The 22,287-nt window shown below is 35.5% G+C and overlaps 1 protein-coding gene across 1 annotated transcript in view; it reads left to right on the forward strand.

The window, feature by feature from the left end:
- Nucleotides 1-22,287, forward strand: part of DIAPH2 (diaphanous related formin 2) — a 199,070-nt gene that overhangs the window by 13,921 nt on the left and 162,862 nt on the right. Inside the window, 10 exon segments of the mRNA XM_027645135.1 lie at nucleotides 4,032-4,064; nucleotides 6,459-6,635; nucleotides 8,078-8,182; nucleotides 12,316-12,336; nucleotides 15,565-15,704; nucleotides 16,101-16,175; nucleotides 16,257-16,326; nucleotides 17,330-17,466; nucleotides 18,589-18,700; nucleotides 21,109-21,219. Of these exon segments, the coding sequence (XP_027500936.1) occupies nucleotides 4,032-4,064; nucleotides 6,459-6,635; nucleotides 8,078-8,182; nucleotides 12,316-12,336; nucleotides 15,565-15,704; nucleotides 16,101-16,175; nucleotides 16,257-16,326; nucleotides 17,330-17,466; nucleotides 18,589-18,700; nucleotides 21,109-21,219 (981 nt within the window).

Consider the following 22,287-nt stretch of genomic DNA (forward strand, 5'->3'; position numbering starts at 1 on the left):
TTTTCCAGCTGCATTTTGGCAACCTGATGTAAGGGGTTCACATGCTCCTTGTACAACCCCAGGGAACATGTTCAGGTTTGAGATAAAGCCCTAGTTTAAACATTTAAATAATACCTGTTTAAGGAGTTTGTGAAGCAAACAAGATTTTTCCATATGGTGTCATATAGGCCAAATGTAAATGTACAACAATAGTAACAGAACTATCAATATTGCTTGCTTCAAGTATCTTTGAGACAGCAGATGGATTACAACAGTCATTTCAAGTTGTTTTGGTTTTGTTTTTGTTTTTTTTTTAAAGGAATGGTCAATTGTCCTTGAAGTGGGATAATATTACACTAAAGCAAACATGTTGTGAATTATGTTTTTATTTATTTTCTTAGTAATGTCAGATACTCTCTATCATGGATAGAGATCTTGAAAGGCCTAAATGAGTGTGTAGTTCTGGTTTTTGCACATCAGCTTCTATGACTTGGGTATCTTTTCACAATTTCCTAGGTGCTTTTTTAGATTTAATTACAAAATTGAATATGTTAACAGACAGTTAAATTGTCTAATGGGAACATTATTCATTCTCTGAACTGAAGAACAGAGGTTGTAGGAGTGAATTCTATTTTGTGACTGTGAGACCTAATTTCAAGTTGCAGACAACTTTTTGTACTTCAGATATTAACCAGCTTTGGGTTTTGTCCCTTTAAAGTCCCTTGCTTCAGGTACTCATGTGGGAAGTTATTCCCTTCCTGGTTTGTATGCAAATGTCTTTGCAGGCTGTTAAAAATCACTTGTCCTTGAGAGAAGCTTTACCATGGCTTTTGGAGGTGTTGAAATCAAGCTAAATTCTAGAAAAGTCATATCATTGCAGTTTAGAGAAAAAAAAAAAAAAGAAAAAAAAAGAGTTAAGAGAAGATCAAGTTTCTGTTTGCTGCCTCTAGAAAATGAGCATTGCTTGGAGCAGGTGGAGCTGCTCCCTGAGCTTGGAGCCCATGTGCAGGAGCAGATGTTGCAGCACACCACAGTTTGCTTGGGCAGTGGGCACTGGAGTTAAAATTGCTGTTAAGTTTAGAAGTTATCCAGATGATCATTGTTTCATTGTACATGTGGTGAACTGAAAGTTACTTGTGATTTTATTTTTGTGATGGAAGTGAGTCCTTAGCGTAACAATTAAGAACATGGCAAAGTAATACTTAAATATAAGGGTAAGATCAATCCACACGTGTAAATTCACTTCAATTCAAAATTCATGTCCAGCTCAAGTGATCTGGAAGGTTTTATTAATACATAAGTTTGAGAAAGATGTAAAGAAAAGTAGGCTTGCTGTGAGTTTTGCATTAAAAGTTGATGTAATCATCTCAAGTCATTAAATTCTGTGAATGTGACGTTGTTGCTGCTGTAGCCTGAACTGAGCTTGCATGAGGAAATAGTGGTTTCTATACCAAGAAATGTAGTGAACTATGAATATCTTTCTACTGCTTTCATGTGCAAGACTTCCTGGCTGAGACCCACCTTTTAAGATAAAAGAATTGTCTGGTGCGGTTACATTAGTATATAGTGTGATTTTTGTGTACCTTACTGACATGATCTGTTTGTACTAATGCAAGTAGCCAGATACATGAACTAAAATGAGGAAGAGTAAATAGAAAATGATATTAACTATTGATAAACTGGAAATACAGTGTTTGAAAGGGAGAAGCTCTGTCACTTATATCTTCTAAGTAAAGAACTAAGTAAATCAACCGGAAATAGTTCTTTGGTATAGATACTGAAATTATAGATGCTGAAGAAATTCTGGGGTTCGTGTTGGTATTAAAGGCAGAGATTATAGGCTACTGTCTTAAATTGTGTGTATAATTATACATACAAATATTAATTAGATATCTCTTATCTGCAAATGCTTAATCATGGAGATTTTTGCAAAACCTTTTCCTTTGGACTGCTTCTTAACACAAGGAGTTAGTGTCTTTAACAGGCCAGGAAAGGGTTGATTTCTTTTTGTCTTGTGTTGCTCTGCTGTCTTATAGATGGCTGAAAGAATAATGCTATAGGACTACAAAATCCACAATATCTTAAACTTCTTTCTAGAGAGGTAAACTACTTTTGCATTATGTTCTGAAATCAGATTGGAAGTGTGGTTTCTTTGTTAGTATAAGAGATTGTCAAAATAGTGTGAGAATCTGCAGGTACATGACTGCCTCAACTTTGCCTCCAGCTGCTTTCAGTTTCCCTCCTACCTGTTAAATGTGTTGCTTATCTTGAGTAGCTGCTGGCAGCAGTGTACCTTACACACCATAAGGATATCTGGGAAGAGTGCTTGAGGTGTCTGAAAAAATGGTGTGTGGTATCTTGTTTTAGTATTCCGTATTTTGCCCAGAGGAGTTTGAGTGACAAATGCAATATAAGTGTAGAGATGGGGTAGATTATCCTGTTCCAGGTTCAGGGAGAGATTGACAGTGCTTAAATGAGAAGGGGACGAAAAATTCTGGTACAAGTAACTACTAAAACAGGCAGTTTTAGAACTTCTTGCTTGCACAGTTGTCTCTGGGTTGAAATCATGCTTAGGCTTTGCTTCATTTTGCTCAGTAATCTCAATTAAAAAGAAAAGATGTGTTTACCAGAGTATGGACATCTTAGTTTTGATTTCAAGATTATAAGCTCCATTCTAAGTCCAGGTAATGAAAATACAGGAGAGGCATAAGGAAGGGCATGGAGATGTGGCAGTTTGGAAGCTGAAGGTGTCAACATCTGGATGTACAGATGTCTGTGCTGGGTCAGGCTGAGGTGGAGTTGGTTCATAGCAGCCCATATGGTGCTGTGTCCTAGATTTGTGATCAAAGCAGCGTTGATAGAACACCAGTGCTTCAGCTTTTGCTGATCATCCCTTTCCAGTGTCAAGGCTTACTGCTTCCCACCTGGGAACAGGGTGGGTGGTCTGGAGTTTGGGAGGGGGATACAGGCAGCACAGCTCATCCACAGTGACGAAAGAGATATTCCAACCATATGACACCATGTTGAGCAATAAATCCAGGGCTGTGTTGTGGGTAGGAGGTTTTATTTCCAAATTAACAGTTGCTCAGAAGCTGGGTGGGTATTGGTCTGCTGGTGCTCCCTGATGGTTTTGCATAATTTGTTTCATTATTTTATCTTTTTGTTTTTATATCTGAACCATTAAGTTTGTCTTGTTTTTGTGCTTCTGATGGTCTACATAATCTTGTTGAGAGGGAATGAACAAGTGGCTTGATGGGGACTGACCTGTCAGCCAGGGTCAGTCCACCACACTGCCCCATGTACTTCTGAAAGCTTCTTGAATCTTGTCCCCTCCATAAGTTCTAGACCTTATTTCCTATTCATAACATCGTGTAAATTGAGCAAAGTTCATGAACTGAATGCTTCCTTGATAAGTATTTTTGATATTGATGTGCAATATAGGTGGTTTTGGCCACGAACAGAAATGTAACACTGGTGATTTTTGTCAGCAGGATTTTCCTGCTCTTAAGGAAAAAGTGAGCAGGTAAAAGGGAGGGAGAGATGATAGCGAGTGGTTTGTGAATCACCAGTTCAGTGACTTTAACCACTTCATCTACTAATGGACATTACTCAGTGTAGAAGTTGGCAGAAGGCTCCAGAAGCTTGGGCACAGGAAATTCTCAGCTCTGAGTTTCAAAAATGGTCCGAGCTGAGAATGTCACATAACTCTCTGCTGACGCAGTTTGAAGTCCAGGAGTCCATGTTTGTTTTGGAAAGCCTTCTAAGAGATCTTGCTGCGTTTTTATGCAATACTGGGGGTACTAGAGCAACGCAGGTTTTACATTCATGAATTAAATAATCAAAAGACAAGGTGCAATGGGATACAAGCTTGCTTTTTCATAGAAAATGCAGTATATTCCGTGTTCATTTAGCTTGGTTAGAACACATAGTGAAATCTCAAATGCTCTTAAATGTTCAAATACATGAAATACAGACTTCTTTATTCTAAAACAGTAGGTAACGCTGTCTTTTTTTCTTTGATTTGTGTGTGTTGTTTTTTTTTTTTTTAATAGAATATTCAAATAAAAACTTTGGCAGATGATGTGGTAAGGTCTTTGTAGCATCTTAATTTGCAATGGTAACTCCACGCTGCATGCTACTTTACTTCAAATGTTGTGGACAAAATAACATGTTCTTATAAGGATATTAAGCAATAGATTTCAGAAAATTGAGTGACTGTTCCTAAAGATCTTAATTTTTAATTTCTGTTGAAGAAGATTAATTGTGATTTCTATTTGAAGAAACTTCCTTGACCACATTCTAAATACTTTAGTAATACCGTGGATGCGTTGAAACTGTTACTCAACAGTTAAAGTGTTATTTTTCTTGACCTTCTCTTTAACAGAAAAGGATCTGCAGTTGCCACATGATTCAAATGGTACCATGTTGGGTAATAAGTGTGTACTGAATGCCAAACAACAAGTTTGTATTCAGTAGCACTAACTTTATGGTACTGAATACTTTGAAACCTGTTGCAAAGTATTTTTGCAGAGAGTTGTATCAAAATTGATTTCATTAAAATTAAAAATTTGCATTATATATATAATAGTTAAACCAAGCTGGCTATTTAGTTCCTGATATTCTACATGTCTGAAATGAGGAGTTTGTACCTAGTAATCATGTAGAAAATTTATATGTGGCTTCAAAGCAATCTCACCATTGCAATCTTATTAAACAAATTTGTTGTTCAGAAGTTATACTTGAAACAGATCACAGTATGGTGAAATTGCATCGTAAATAACTTTTTGTGACTGCTGAATGAGCTTTTTAAAATAAGTGAACAGTTGCACTGCATTTGGTGTGTACTGGCTAAATTTGGATACTGCCTTTCAGGCATTGTGTCCCATTCTTGGCCTTTTTACTGGGCTATGCCCTAATTTTAGTTTCCAAAAACGTAATTTAAGCTATTCTAGTAGGGTAAAAAGAAGGATTACAGTAATATTCTTGCCTTGTTAAAGACATCAACTATATCCTTGTAGGTATTGTGTTTCTGTCCACAAATGTAAGATTTCTAAGGAAGAAGAAAACCTACCTACCCCCATTCAGAAAACACAAAAACCCCCAGAAAAACTCAAAAGAAATTTAAAGGGAACGCAGCTTATCTAGGGATACTTTACTTCAAAACTTTAAGGTAGTCTTCTAGAATCTCAAAAAATAAAAATGACAAAAATTAACAACAACAAAAAACACGAAAAAGAAACAAAACAGTGACAATAAAAAAAATCCTTCTTCCCTGTACTCCAGAGCACTTGTTCAAATTTCTCCACTCTGGACTCCCTAATCTAAAGTGAATCAAAATTTTTGCAAGTGAAATATTCCATTAAGTTTTTCACACCTCACAGAGGTTGTATAAGTGTAGCAAATATAAATTTTGGTTTCTGTGTTTTCATGGAGGTGACATAACTGCCATGAATGATCCTGGTAACCCTACATAAGCTGCTATTAGATGAAAGCACATCTTCATAAGGCTGTTCAGTGCCTGAAACAAATACAGGAGTATTTGTTGATGCAAACAGTTAATTGAGAAAAATTGCCATAGGCATAACGTTCTCGAAATGAGCATATATATATATATATATATACACACATATTTACATATATATATCATTAAAGGCAGTTATTAAGTCAAAAAAATTGGACTCTCTTCAGAATAGAGTTATTTTTTAAAAGTAAAGTAATAAATGGCCTTATGAGGAAGGTGCCCTTATTGGTTGTTTCCAATATTAACAAAGTAACTGAGTAAGCATGCTTAAAAAACAAAGCTGGGGGTTTGGTGTAAGGGCTAAAGCAAGTCAGTGGCAGACTGTATGACATGCTTTCACTAATGTCTGTTATGTGTATTTAACTATGGGTGGCTGCTTCTGTGTCAGTAATCCATTACCTGGCTTTTTAAAATTTTGCACTAATTTCAGGAGTCTGTACTGAAAAACGCTTCAAGGAATTGTGAACTATACTTGGAGCATTAATTCCTCTACAAACTTTATTTTACTTTAGCAGGATTTTTTTATAAGCCTGATGAACTTGTGAGTACCTCCTTCCCAACGCTGGCTTTTTCAGTTGTCCTCCAAAGACTTATAGCTCTTCAGGTGAAGGAACGCTTGGACATTACCTTTGTGGTACCATATTTATTCACTATCAGGATAATTAGGGAATAATGTGAGAAGATGAGTTGAAGATTTTGAAATGCTAAGAGTTTAACCTAAATGGTATAGTTTTGAAGCTGTGAGAAATATTTATATTGCTTTTGCATGTGACCTGTCATGAGTTTACCTTATATGTTATTGTCTTTCTGTGAAAAGTAATCTCTGAGTATTAGGAGTATTTTTACTTACAGTTCAGTTTGAGTTTTAACTCTGCTGCTTGAATTAACTAAAAATGTGTGTATTGGCTGCTTTCCTATGTTTCGATTTCGGCTTATTTTTGAATGGATGTCTTTGCAGCGTGACAGGATTACAAGCTTCAGGAGATCAGCAGTGAAAAAAGAGAAGCCTCTTATTCAGCACCCTATTGACTCCCAACCTTCCATTAGTGAGATCCCACATGCCCAGGCGCTTGTTGATGAGCGTTGCATGAACTTATCAGAAAAAGAAGTGATGGATCTCTTTGAAAAAATGATGGTAAGATAATATTCCACACAGTTTTATGAGCTTTAATTTGGTTTCAAGTTAGTATTTATTGTATAGCAGTTATTTTCAAATACTGTAATTTTGGGGAGTATCCCATACCTTGTGAGGGTATGGGATAATATAGGCCTAATAGACCTGTCTAAACTGGCACATAAACGATTGAGTAACTCAGAGAATGCCAGTATTAGAGGTGTTTAAATGATCTACTTTTACAGGCAAAATAAAGGCAAAAAGCCTGAATTTAAAAAAAAACCTGTTGATTGCTTCATTAAAACAACCCGTATAGATCTTAGTTGCAGTAGTTAGATACTGCTGTTGAAGGACTGTTTTTAAATAACTGAAGTTAATAAATACTGTTGGAAAATAGTATTTTCTATTAATAAAATATTAATGCCTAGAAACCTGAATTTTTGCATAGTCTTAAATATCCACTCTCATAGGATCATTTATTAAGGCTTCTGATTCTACTCATAAGGCAGCTTTTCTATTAGTAATACAGGAACTAACGAAGTAGGTGTGTCCTGCTGTGCACACTGGTATTGGTACGTGAAGTATCAGGAAATGAGGTTTTTTGAGTATTTTTAGAAATACAGTTTTCTGTATCATTGTTCAAAATTTTTGTGAACTTACATGCAGTCAAGAACTGTTCCATTGTGTGGTTCTGCTCTGGTCAATGAAGCTGTGAATATCTTTTGAAGGATTGGATAAGTGTTAATTAACACTTGCTTGATTTACTTGTTAGGTAAAGGGATTAGTTTTTAACTTTTCCAGGTAATGTTAATTGAAGCAGACAATAGGTCTGTCTTCCAGAGTCTCACAATTCTCTAACAAAGCTGTTCACTAGTAAGTTATTACAGTAACATTTACTGGCTTTAGTTGTTAATCTGAAGTGACTTTGACTTTTAATGGCATGACTAGTAATGATTACATTGCATTTAATGAGTTATTAAGTTAAAACAGGCATCTTTGGGTTTAATCTAGCAGAATGTTTTGACTTCTAGGCTTGTTTTAAATACATCAGTTGGAACACTTTCACATCTGCCACTTCCACAAGCTAATAATCCATGTAATAACAGCCTTCTGATTAGATAGTGCAGGAATGGTGTCTGTGGTGATAAGATTGCATTAAAAACACAGGAAACTTCATGGAGTTAACACTTATGTATCAACTTGAGGTGTAGGACTTCTGTGTTTGTCCTCTGGTTCTATTTCTTGAGCCAGATTTCACCAGTGTAAACTACCCTTTATTTTAATTAAGTAAATAAACGACTTTTTATTTAAATTAGTTTAATTAAAAATGAAATTAAATTAAAAAAAATCTGCAGCTAAACTGGAAAAAGTCACTTCTTGTTTGTTTAACAAAAGTAGTATAAAAAGAACGAAGACTAGTAAAAAGCATGAAATAGATTGTTGTGTGGGCTGTTTCTTTACAGGAGGACATGAACCTAAATGAGGAACGTAAAGCTCCTTTAAGAGATAAAGATTTGAGCACAAAACGGGAGATGGTTGTCCAATACATTTCTGCAACTGCCAAATCCGTAAGTACTCACCTCTCCAAGACAGAGGAAAGAAGCTTTATGAGTGTTACACTTTTCAAGCTTGAAACTTTAAATTTTTGTTTTACCTAAATTTATCTAAGAGTGGTAGGAACAACTAAATAAATCTGTACTTACTAATATATTTTTAAATGCTTGCAGCTACATCTGAAGGGTTAGTTTGTGTTTCAGTTGCTGGGCAGTGTAAAAACTTGATCCTTTCTTGTAAAAAAATACGGGAAATGGCAAATCGAATGATGTAAAGACATGGATAAAAGCTGAGCATGTTTCTGTGGAATTCATCTTAGGAATTTTTAGTACCAAAAGTTTTTGGAAGGGATAGCAGGACTTTGTGGTTTCAGCAGTGACGTACATACTGGATTCCTTTAGTGAAAAGATGGTCTTCAAATGAGTTTCAAATTACATTTTGAATAGGAAAAATATATTTGGATCTTCCATTTGTATTGGTTATTTTCTGTTCTTTAATTGAATGATTAACCCTTTGCTGGTTGATCCTTCGTGTGGAATTTTTGAAATCTGTCTTTTTCAAGGTGCCAAAATTTTAAGGAAATGACTGGATGCCCCAACATTATTTGGGGTGGAGAAATGCAATTTTAAATAGTGAAGAGCTACTATTTATTTTCTGCAGTTGGAGTATTAGTACTAATTGTTTATAAAACACAACAGTAGTGCTTTTTGTGTGTTAAAAATTGACAATGGCATATATAGTTCTTATGCAAAAGGAGAATATGCCACAAAAACTTGTGAATGTTGGATGTTGTGATTTCTTAGAAACAGGTTTTGTCCTGATTCCTGCCCCTTTTTGTTGTATAAAGAATTTTAAGGAAGTTCCTAGTGGTATTCTAAGTTCTTGTATTTTAAGGGACTGGGTGAATTGAAGTGTTGGGAAGAAGTGGTGCTGAGGGGAAATTCTGTGTTTCCAAGGGGCATGAGTGTGCTTCAAGTGACAAAATTTGCCATCAGTGTAGTTCTTCAATAAAATTAGGTAATGCATATGATTTTATTTGGAAATGAGAATGAATCTAATGAATCTCATCTCTTTGTCATACTTAAGTTGCTGTGTGCAATAAAAGCTTACTGGAAATGGAGACCACTTGTGGAGTAACTGTTCAAACATGTAGTGGCAGCACTTCTGTGGAGCTGAGTCTGAGTGCTAAATATAGACAGCATTAAACAATCTGTTTTGTGGGGAAATAAACTGGCAAATAAGATTATGTTGGTGTCTGCCTAATGAATCTACAAGCATGGACTGCAAGCTCTACAGCTGACTTGCCTCTTTTTAACCTTGAAAATCAGCTCTACAGAATTAAATTTCAAAAAATTGAGACTACGATGACATGCAATTATTATGCAAATGCCTTTCATGAAACATAAACTTCAGTGAGGCAAATCTTGCATTATAATGGTGATGAAATGGTAATGAAAATGGTGATTTAGTTTCTGAGAGGAGTGATGTTCCTGCTTGAGTTCATTTTAAACAAAATCCACAGTCCTTAAGTCTGTGCTGGAAGGAATCCAGTGCTTAAAGCCTAGTCTGACTAAACATACAAGTTATTGGAGAATTATTAAAGCTTATGCAGTAAATAGTATGAACTTGCCTGTTAACGTACTTTGCCTAAACTATCTTTGGGAACTATTAATTATGCTTTGTAAGGTTTTTGACTTCACTTAGTGATGTTAAATTTTTCTTGGTAAGTAAGAATATTTTATCGAAGCAGTAGAAAGGGAAAGCACAAAGTAGAACTGAAAGTACTTCCAATTCTTTCCAACAAGTAGTTGAACAATAGTGATCTCTCATATATACTGATACTGAAATGTATCACAATTTTGTGGCTGAGAAAGGAAAGCATGGCTCCCATTGCATGGCTAACTGCTGGAACTTTAACTGATTGCATTCCTACCACCATATGTGCTGCAGCATGGGAAACTTAACAGAACTGGGAATATGTTTGTCAAAATGTACTAACAATTGAAAAAAAATAATCCTAAAAGGTCCTTGTATGTGAATGTGCACTCAGAGCTTAAGTCAGCACCAGCATGGATGTTTTACACATATGGAAAATGATTTTCCTAGTGGAAAAGTGTCTTGTATTGAAGTTTGTGTGCTTTGGTGTGTCCTTCTTGCAACTGAATCACAGCATTTGAATGGAATTGTGCAGAAATACAAACTACCTTTCTGTAGCATGTTACCCAAGTTTAATTTTCAAATAACTAGCATCTTAATTGATTTAAAAAAAAAAAAAAAGAAATATAGGCCTTAATTCTAAAATGATGATTGGGCTCTTACAATGGAGCAAAGCTCATTTTCACTTTTAAATTCATCTTCTGTTTAGTGAAACTACAATTCTGCTCACATGAATTCAAGCCCTAATTAATCTTTATTGCGTCATAAACTGTCAAACTTTCTTTTCTTCAGGATTGTCATCCATGAAAATGCTGGTTGCATTCAAAGTGATCTTAAAATGTCTTAAAATTTCTACCTTTTTCTTTGATCACAGATGTTCCTTTTTTACATTGAAAATACTTGGACTTTTTCTTCTGCTTAGAGCTCATGAAACACACTTAACAGTTGATATAGCTTTTCTCGTGGTTCATTTCATGTTTGTTTTAATTAGGCTTTTGAGTTCTCTCAACTCATGTGAAAGTATCACTTTCATTTCTGTTGTTGTCTTGACCAAATTGTTTTCAAATTTGGTGCTTGTTTCCTCTGCCTGTGTGCCATCTGCAGCATGTTGACCATGCTTTTCTGAAACACTTCTGTCTTTGGAGTTCTGAGCGAGAAAGGAAACTTGGGTTTCATGGATGAAGAAAGCTTTCCTTTTTCTTGGGGGTGGAGGACATGTAGAAGCTGATGAGCTGGATGCTTTCATGTGAAGTGATTTTCTGATTCCTTCTCTTGCTCAAAGAGAAAAATTGTTGACCAGGGAAATTACACTGGTGAAGGAATGAAATTCTGTTTCAGAGCTGAACTTGGTGACATTTCATTCCATGTTGAATAGCTGAATGTTGGTGAGAGAAGAAAGTAGTAAATTAGGAAAAGAGATTGTCTGGTGATGACAGTTCATCTTGTGCTTCTAGAGGAAGCTTCATCAGGAAGAGGAGAGAAGAGGTGATTGTGAAAGCCTTGCAGAGACTTCTGCTTCTGAAAGACTTCCTGAAGTAATAATAGAGATAAGAGTAGAAAATGAACAGAGTAGAGGCTGAACAGATACAGTCAAATTCAGATCTCAGGACAAAATCAGGCTCTTAATCAGACAGAAGTGGTTATTCAGTAAAGGGGCTGCTGCCATCAGATTGCAGCAAACAGCTGATGAGGAAAGGCCGACGATGTTTGAGCAGAAGTCCATAGTCCTGGTGCTCCAGGAACATGACCATTTGTGCAAAGTGAGAGAACAGGGCACAGATGTGCTGCCTTCCTGTGGAGTTTCCTCTGTGGAAAGTCAACCTCTTGTTCAGGAATAGGCAGAGATGCTGTTCAATGGCAAAAAGAGAAGATGGCATTCTGAAAATCACTGTTTAATTATCCATGTAATTAAAAGCATCCATACTGAGCAGTTGAATAAAAATGCCATACGAGATTTTTCTGAAATGCAAGTTAGAGTTATAACTGTAGGCTATGTTTTTGATTATGAAAACTTAATTAAATTCAGTGGTGACATCATCTAAATAGATCAAAAGCACCATAATATATGAAGTTGTTATACATCCAAGGAAGTGGGTATGCCATTAGTGTGTTCTGTAGTTTTCTCAGTGTCATATGTAAAATTTCTGACCTGATAATTTTGACCAAATGGCATACTTAATCTTTCAAGATGTAGCTGTCAAGCCAGGTATTTAGTTATCTGTTGGTAAATGTGTCAAATACTGATGATTCAGCAGTGGAACATAAGAACTTGAAATTGTTTCTCCTACAGTAGAACTACTGCTTTCCTGTTGAGAAGCTCTAACTCTTAGACAGTTTGATAAAGTTATCAAAGAATGTAACTACTACTAATGATTAAGCACTGAAAAATGTGTGTGATACTGCATCCTACTAAGTACTTTGCTGTGTTTATTTATGTATTATTATTATCTTTTTTACACAATAACCTCTCTTGGCTGACCACTGCATGCAGATAGTCGGAAGTAAAGTTCCGGTGAGTATGAACATAATGGTTTTGTTTTTCCTTATGAATCAACTTCCATTTTTGAAGATTAGACTGGAATATTTTGGATTTTTTTCTGGGACTTAAAAGTTCAATGGGCATAACTGAATCCTTGTTTTAATTATCAACCACCTCAGTCATGTTTATCTTACGAACATAAGATCATTGCTTGCACTTTTGAGGGATTTGCTTTTAAATTTTCAGGAGTTTATTTCCAAATACTTCAAACTCACTGAACTCATCCCTTCATTGTGAGCAACAATTATAATTCAGGCTTGTCTTGCTTTTTATTCAAGGCAGGCACTTGAAGCTTTAAACTGATGGTATTTGGCTTAATTCCTTCTGTTTAGATGTGGAGTTTTTCTGTGTCCTAATTGTTATTATTCATAGTTGGAATTGGAAATGCCAACTACTGCATATCAGTGTGAGAATAAGATTGATTTAGAGGATTCAAAAGGTCAGTTAATAAGCATAAGATGAAATCACCGACAGCATATATTTTCTCTTATTAAGGCCTCATCTACATTTTATGTTGTCCTGATTGAATGAAAATATTATAAACAAATATTTGGGAATTAATTTGTTTCCTGGAAAAAAGGAATTTTGGGGAAATAATTACAAATACATTTAAAATAGGGGCTGAAAGCAAAGATCTTCTTTTTAGTTACAGATGGACATGATTTTTTATTTTAGCCAAAGCAGGCTTTTTCAGGTACTGCAAGGCTTTCTACTAAGGTCAGATTCAGTAATTATTTTCTGTAGTAAAAATAATAGAGAATAGCTTATGAATTAAAACTGTCTAATCATCACCTCAGATTTAGTTATATATAAAATATAGTGTATAGGACGAAGAACTTTCTGTTGGCTTTGTTTTATTCTGAGTGGTCTTTAAGCAGACTTTTTGTTTGGGTTCACCAGTACTTTTCAGTTTTGTACAGAGTACTGGTTCTTCCCTGATAGAGGAAAATACCTTCCTTGTGCTTGTGTATTTAAAGGTATTTGATTTTTGAGGGGACAAATTATTAATTTTCCAGTTCAGTGTGTTAAAACCAGTTTCAAATAATCCCTGCTGCCATGTAGTTTCCTTATGATATGAATTAGCCTGAACAGCTGCTTTATGAAGAGGTTATTTTATAAGGGAAGCTGATATTTGCAGAATGGGTAGGGGAGAAACTCTAATATCTGTTTATGTCCCTATGCCTTTTAATTCAGAGCCTGATGGAGATCAAGAATAGTTCTGCATTAAAAGTACATTAAAATGTTTTGTACAAATAACTTGCTAAACAGTAAAATAAGAAGTGCTGGATATGGCTTCTTTGATCTACCAGCATATGTAACTATTTTCCTGAAGATTTACAGATTTACTGTGGTTGTGGAAAAGAATTTTGGGACATTGATGCTATTGGGTTGTAGTGACAATTACAGAGAAGAGGTTCACCTGTTCATGGGAACTTTGGAGCTTTAACTTATTTGAGTTTTCCATGGGATCCCAAGCACTGCAGTGGAAGGGCAGTAATGACAGGAAATAATCTCTTTGGAAAATCAATTATGTCTTGGATTCTTGCATTCTAGAGTGCTTTTTAGGGTGTAGCTTGATTGAAGTTGCCCTTATCTCTTCTCTCTATACGTTTTGTGGCTTATAGCAGTAGTTGTTTTACAGTTTGGAAAATGGCCAAAATGACCAAAATTCTGTCCAGTGTAGATCCACATTGTGTAGATGCAGTACGTTAATTACACATAAAATCTCTTCTGGCTTCCATCCATTCAATGAGCAGCATAAAGCTCTTCCTGTTCTTTACCTTCTGGTCTTTTCTAGTTCTTTACATTCTGGTCTCTCAGAATGATGGTTTTTCTGAACTATGATGATTTTTTACATATTTAGTTGATTTACAGTCAGTCCCTCCTCTTGTAAAGATAATCTCCACCTGTTTATTTCTTTGTCTTTTGGTGGAAGACCACGTCTTGGTTTAGGAGGCTGATGGTGACTGATTGTACCTCCTTTATATCCTACTTATTCATCTTTGTCTGTCTTGGTCCTTTGATGTATAGCTGACATGTCCAGCTAAAGGTGCTGTGCATGTCAGCAAGAAATACCTTCAGAGTTGACACAGTCCAGAGGATGCTTCTGTCTCAATACATTCACAGTCTGTCATGATTTTATTCTGAATTTGAAAGTATGTTGTGAACTTACATTCAATGCACATAACAGAAATATGTAGGTCAAAGTCATTAACTTAAATTTAGACAAGTCTTTTTGTCATCAGCCATACTTAGTGTCACTTTTGGAAAATGGATGATAAGAATTTTATTAGAGCGAACCAGAAACTTCATAAGAAGTGGAGCTTTGTGAAAGAGAGACAATTAGAATATTAGTGGTGGGAGTTCCTGATACAATTGAAACCAATACATATAAATCCTCTTCTAGGTCAGGCCTGTCTCATGTTGCCTTTACACCCATGACATCCTTATCAGGTTCTCTTCAACAGACCCTTCCTAGCTAAGGAGCTTTAGGAACTGAGGATGAATCTCAACCACTCTTCTGAGATAAACCCACTGCAACTTGTCAGAGCTGTACAAAAGATTAGTTGCACCCTTCGGTGAAATATTTTGTGTATTGGTCATGGTTTTGAATGTGGCAGCTCTAAAAACTGATAATCAGTTCTTTTAATACTGAAATACCTTGTAAGTAGTTATTCTTCTGTAGTGGCAGTTCAGCGGGGAGATGAGCTCTTTGTCAAATCTCCCATATGATTCTTTTGTAGCAAACAAGATCCTCTGGAGATCTCTATTAGGGGCCAAACATGGAATTATGGTACAGCAAGAAATTGAGTCATGCAGTTGCATGAACTGTGGACTTTTTTGTGTGTCTCTGTTTATGATTGTTTCTAATACAGTTTTGTGAAATAGATGTTTGACTGCTGCACACTCATTTAACATGATAATGCAATTGAATGATGGAATTAAATTTTTATATTCAATTTGTAGTGAGTGCATGCACTTTTACTCAAAGAAGTGAAAAAGATTCCGGAAAAAATATTTACCCTTGTGATGCAAATCCAAAAGTATTAAATATTGATGACAAATCCAAGTCAAGTCAGGTGTCTTTAATACTTGTAGTGTGATTTAAAAATTTATTTGGAAATATTAGTCCTGTGTTTTATCATCTAAACACTACTTGGATGGATAGAACACTAAGCAGCATTCTGCCTCCTGTGATAGGGTGGACTGAAAAACAGCAAGCATGAATGCACACTGTCCTCACAAGAATATATCCATGAACTGCGATCTGGAATTTCAGATGAAAAACTTCTTAATTGCCTGGAGTCTTTGAGAGTGTCTCTAACCAGCAATCCAGTCAGGTGAGTAGCAATTCCTGCACTAGTTTTCATCATGCTGTTTTTGCTAAGCAAGGAAGAGTTGTGGGGTTTGGTTTGTTGGTTTTTTTTTTTTTTCCGGAACCAGAGCAATTATGCAAATGTTTGTTGACATGAGAGCAGTGCTCAGAGCACAGTGGAAAAGGATGAGTGAAATGTTTGCAACTGTCTGTAATATCTCCTCACCTCTCACAATGTTTCTCAAAAACTTGTAGTTGTTGGAACTGAGTGTTTGTCTTGATGGTTGATCAGGTCTTCTGGGAAGTGAGACCGAAAGCGGAGCCTATGAAGGGATGTCCAGGCAGTAATGGACACACCTTTGCAAGGTTTACATTAGATTAAGAAATATTTAAGAGCATTTCTTTTCCTTTTTTTTTCCAGCTGGGTTAACAATTTTGGACATGAAGGTCTTGGGCTTCTGCTGGATGCATTGGAAAAGCTTCTGGACAAGAAACAGTAAGGACCTGGACTATTTGAAGGGAGGTGTGGGGACGCTGTGAAGATTTTACTTATGTTATTTTCCTCATTCCTTTCAAGGCAAGAAAGTATTGATAAGAAGAATCAACATAAACTTATCCAGTGCCTCAGAGCATTTATGAACAATAAAGTAAGGATTATTTTAAATTCAAATGACTGGCTTTTACTGAGTTCAAGATCTATGTAGTATGTTGAATCTCGGAGAAGGAAGGAAAGTTTGTATATCCAGTGTTAGTTAACTCTTTGGAAATGCACTAAGTTTTTAGACCTGCAACTTCTGCTAAGAATCTTTTCTGTGAACTTTTCTGAATATGCATTTTTTTCTTAGTTTTGTTAAGTATTACTGATTTTTGGAAGTAAAATATTTGACAGAGGATGATAATATAAATTTAAGGTAATTGAATTTGGAAATTCACTGCTAGGAAATTGAAAGAAAAATATATATTTCTAAATTCAGATTTCAGTATATCATTGTCTTTGATAGTATAGTGTACTTCTTACCTGATTTTTAAATTGAGTATGATCTTTTTAGCTGCATTTTTAAGTTGGTAGGCAGTGTGTAAAGGATTAGGTTAAATTGTAACTAAATTGTTTCTAACATGGGTTACTCATGTTCACAAAGTATGAAAACTGTTTCTAGAAGTTGGTATGTTAGACTTGTAATTCTGATTTATGCATAGCAAAATCTGAAGTCTTGTATTTATTTTCCCAACAAATAAAACTTCATAAAAATTACTTTTAACTACATTTACTCAGTTTAGAAAATTGTCACAGGATAGTCTGTCTAATTAAGTGGGAAAAATGAATAAATTTTTCATACTCTTGAGGTGTTTCAGATACAGATAGAGAAACTCCCTAATTTTTCTTTTGGTGGATATCTGATTTTATAAGATAAGTGTCTTCCTGAGGAACTGACTCTCTCTATCTCTCAGGAGAAAGACTCAAATTTAAGGCTGGGGAGACTTGATTTTTATCCACAAGCAGTGATAACCAGGAGGTTTTAGTAGAATGTTGCCAAACTTCATAAGGGAGGGAGGGTTTGAGAGAATTCCTAAGGATCTGAAGCCCAAGGATGGTTATGAGTATCCAAGGCAAATACAATCTTTTCACTCTAAGCTTTCTGTTTCCTTAAGTACGGTTTGCAAAGGATTATAGGAGATCAAAGAGGTCTCTTACTGTTATCAAGAGCAATTGATCCAAAGCAACCACACATGATGACTGAAACGGTGAAAATACTCTCTGCCATCTGCATTGTTGGAGAGGAAAGCATGTAAGTAAGAAATTGAAGCAATTTTTTATTTTTTTGAAATGCTCATGAGTTGTCAGTTTGGACACAGGTGAGAAAACTTGTCAGTGAAACAAATGTAACCTATTAAGTCGTTATTAATGTAGTTCAAATGAAAAGAGACTTACACCTGTTCTGGTGCTTTAATCCAAGATTAAATCAAACAAAAGCAAATGAGCAGAGATCCACAAACCATGGCTGAAGCGGAATGTCTGAAAGGATGAAGGTTGCTTACTAAAGAGAAGACTTAATGAGCCATAACTATTCATAAATTTAAGTTATTTCATATTTCTCTGAGAATAATCAGCTATCGTGAACTTTAATCATCACAAGAAAAGCTGCCAGACTTAAAGACACTTTTGTGCAATGTGCATGGGGCACTACTGAGCTTATTAGTGTAGGGAGGGTTGTAATGGAGACTGGGACATCTCCCCTGAGGAGGGGAGAGGAACTGCCTGTGTCAAAAAATGACACCACACCTTAAGATTTTTAATTAGTTTAGAAGAATAATATGGTAATAAATATATCTTGGGTTTTTTTGTTAAAATATCACCTCTTTATCACAGGGACAAGAAGTTTACATTTATAGCTGGAGTTTTGAACAGTTCAAGTTATGGACTTATTTAGCACTTGCCCAAGAGATTTTTAAAACAAATATAATCCGTTGGCAAACATTTCTTTTAAATTGATCAGTGTATTTATTTAATGAAGGTTAAAATGGACAAACTCCATGTCTTCTATTCAATAAATAGATTACAACATTTTGATTTCTGAAAAGACAATTTGTTGGAATTTTGGATTGTTAAACATGTCAGCTGGTATCTAGTGCATGGTCTTGCAAAGGCAGTAATTTTTCACCCCCTCATTGGTTGTTTCTTAGCTGAATGTCACAATAATTTAGAGATTTATTCGCCTTTTTTTTTTCTTAATTCAACATTAATTTTGTAGATATTTTTAACACTTGGTTCTTGGTTTGTTTTCAACTTTATGTAGATAAATTTATTCAAATTCGGTCAGTGCACTTGGCTGTAGAAATAGTGAGCTAAGTATGTTCAAAATGAGAAAACTGGCTGTGCTGTGCTTTTTGACAGTTTATCTTTCTTTTAGTCTGGACAAGCTTTTAACTGCTATAACAACTGCTGCTGAAAGGAACAATAGGGAAGAACGTTTTTCTCAGATTGTTGAAGGACTGGAGAACCATGAATACATACAGCTGCAGGTGAGTTTACTTTTCTGGGTGCTTATCAACACTTCAAAAATCATCTAAAATACTAGAACCCTGTGTATTACTTGATGATTTTTAAATTAGTTACAAGGAAAATCTATTAGTGCTAATCAGTGTGCAGTAAAAGAGGAGAAATACATGCAAATACCTGCTGGTATTAGATTTTCTAATTGGTAATGGTGTGAAACCAAGGAACTCAGTTCCTTGTCTCTTGTCCCTAAAGTCTTCATCTTAGAAAAAGACAGTAATTAATGATATTCTTTTTCTTAGATGCCAGATGTAATGTTCAGGTAATAAATCCGTTAGTAGTGCTGGGACTTTTGGCAGCAGGATGTGTGCCTTTTACCTATTCAGATCTGTGCTAATTATGACAGATGTGGAATTGGGTGTGCCCATTTTTGGCAGGGTACCTTTTGAGATGAGTGTTGTGCAGCAGGATATCAGTGGTGCTTTTGTCAACAAGAACTCTGCATTCCTTAGTGTGTATTCAACATGTGCCTTCCATCAGCCATTAGTGCATCTCTAAGGGTAATCTAGCCAGTTTTTAAAATTATTTTTATAAAATAACGAAATAAACCTTCTGTACCAGTGGTCTTTGCTAAGGCATGTCCTACATCACATAACATTGCTGCTTATGTGTCAGGGGATAGAAGTTTTTATTCTCTGTGAGCACCTGAATAGCTCAAGTTTTGGTTGCTCTTAAAATGCAAGCATAGAGACCACATGGCTGAATATCTTATTAAAGGATGGCTTTGACTTATGTCCTTCTCATAATACAGTATTTATCTACATTTTATATTGCTAAAATCTGTATTTCAGCTACCATGGCTGAAAGACAGGGAAAACTACAATGCAGGCAGGGGCAGGTACCCTGCCTGGAAGGGATGCCTTTTTACAGTATTGGATCAAATGTGTCAGCTTTAGTTGTCTTAATGCTATGTTTACCATCAGTAGTTCTTTTTTCAGAGCTGATGAGTTAATGATGTTCAATAAGTTTCTGTAAATGACATTCTAATCTTAATAGCCTATCACCAAAGAATTCATTCTGAAGTTGTCTCCTACTTTATTACCTTGTTGATTTAAACCGAACAAAAATAACTACACACCATTCCTACCAACTTCCCCCTCCCAAAACCTCACTGATACCTCAGTAAAGGTACAATTGCAAGACTCATTAACTTGTTTTTGACAAAATCGTTCTTTACTTGTAATGTATTAGCACAAACCATTAAGCCAGAGTCTCTCCTGGCAGAAGCAATCATAGCAGATGGCACCTCTTCTCTCTATTAATTTCAGATTGGACATGTACTTTGGCTTGTTAAGTCATGTCATAGTAGTAAAATAACAAGAATCATTCAAGCAAGCATGATGATACTGCATTATCTGAAGATACAGCCATATAAAGGGATTGCCTTTGAAAGGGTGTTTTAATAGAAATTTGAGACTCCATAAGGTGTTCCATTAAAACTAAATAGTGAATGTAATTATAACAGGAAGGGTGCTTTTTATCTGACTTTTTTTCCACTGCAGTTATTGATTTTTTTTTTTTTGTCCTACTCTAATGCTACTTCTATTTGCAGTTAACATCTTTTACCAAACTTGGTATTCCCCTGGAGTCCCATTTTACTCTTTTCATGTGGATCAGCACTTTTAGCATTATGCTATTGTCTACCTGTGTTCAAGTAAATCAATTTAAGTGCACAGCTGTTCAATTAAAGCTTTAGCCACTATCCTGAGACTTCAGGCATTTTGCAGAAGTCTTGTGCAAAAACAGACCACACACACCTGGTGATGTGACTTATTTTGGGTATGGGTGTTTTTTGGGTGGTTCTCTTGTTTTCTTTCAAAATTTTTAATTCCTGTAGAAACAGTTTGTTTTCAAACTGAGGAGACAGAGAAGGAACTGGGATGTGCCACTGTAGTTTGGGAATAACTAGTACGATTTAGATTAGATATTAGGAAGAAAGTCTTCCCTCTGAGGGTGGTGAGGCACTGGCAGAGGTTCCATGGAGAAAGTGTGGCTGCCCCATCCCTGGAGATGCTCAAGGCCAGGCTGGATGGGGCTCGGAGCAACCTGGTCTAGTGGAAAGTGTCCCTGCCCGTGGCAGGGGGGTTGGAATGAGATGATCTTCAAGGTCCCTTCCAACACAAGCAATTCTCTGATTTAATTCTGTGATGATCCTTCATGTGATAACGATTTTGACATAGCAGAAGCATCACAATATGGAAACAGAGCAGAATTTGATGTTGCTAAAATGAACCCAAGTGTTTCATGTGTACCACATGATAAATAATATCCATCTCTTGGTATTTGCTTTTATAATTAAATTTAAATAGTGAAATACAGTATTGATTTTCATTCTATACTTAGTAAAGCTTTCTACCTTTATTTCTCATAACAGATAGCTTGTATGCAGCTCATCAATGCCCTTGTTACGTCTCCAGACGATCTGGATTTCAGGATACACTTGAGAAATGAGTTTTTACGTTGTGGCCTGAAGAAAATATTACCTGTAAGTTTTTTGTATATAGGAATTGATCACAATCCACTGGGAATGTTCAAGATAACCGAACTGTTTTACTCAGGACAGCAGATGATGTGAAGGACTGGGGGTGGGGAAGGTCAGACTATCAATCCAAATCTGCTTTTTGTCTGTATAGTTCCAAGTTTAGCAGTGTGAACCAGAATAGTAACTTGAAACAAGTCAATATATTAAAAATTAAATTAGGATAGTCAAATCTAGCATAATGTGCTCAAAGCACATGCAATAAATATGAATCTGGCTGTGGAACCAATCTTGGATTAACTTTCTGTGTATATTCTGTTCCTGTTGTTTTCTGTGAAATCTGGTTTTGTTTAATCTGCTGCTGAAAATGCATTGGGAGTTTATAAGAAAAAATCAAATTTACACCTTTGTTTTCTTTGAGACTGGATGTCTTCATGCAGTCATATGCACAGACATTTGAATATTTGTGACTTGATAGATTTGTAGCTCTTAACCAAGAAATCATTCTGATGCTTACATCAAAAATATGTACAATTAAGATACTCATCAGATAAGAGGAATTAAAGAGTACCTGCTTATATTTTTCTGAAATGGAATTTATAATTCCGTGACTTTTAAGATATGAAGTTTTGTCAAGAACATTTTTCAGGAACAAAAACCTTCACTTTTTAGCACATTCAGCCTTGAAATTGTGATTTTTTCTTAGGGTATGTATTTAGGTTTTATATTATGCAGATACATTAATGTGATCATTAGTGTGGCTTTATTTGCTATAGAACATGTGAAATCCTGAACAACTCTTTAGGTTGTTTGTTTTTTTCAATCTGTTGAAAGTTAGATAATCAATAAATGCTTAAAAACTTTAAGAACTGGAGGTGGGTTAGGTAGAAAATAAACTGAGTTGTAATAATTCATGATAGAAAACTCTGTAGAGTGTTCTGACATACAGATGAGTGTAAAAGCAATTCATATTTGGTGATAATCTTTTCTCAAAATCTTGAACAGTTAATCTGTTGAAAAAAAGTCAGGAGGGGGATCCATATTTCTGTCTCTTAGTCTGTCCAGATTCAGAGT

Source organism: Corapipo altera, unplaced genomic scaffold (genome assembly GCF_003945725.1).
Source record: "Corapipo altera isolate COAL_440 unplaced genomic scaffold, ASM394572v1 65, whole genome shotgun sequence".
In the NCBI taxonomy this organism is placed as follows: domain Eukaryota; kingdom Metazoa; phylum Chordata; class Aves; order Passeriformes; family Pipridae; genus Corapipo; species Corapipo altera.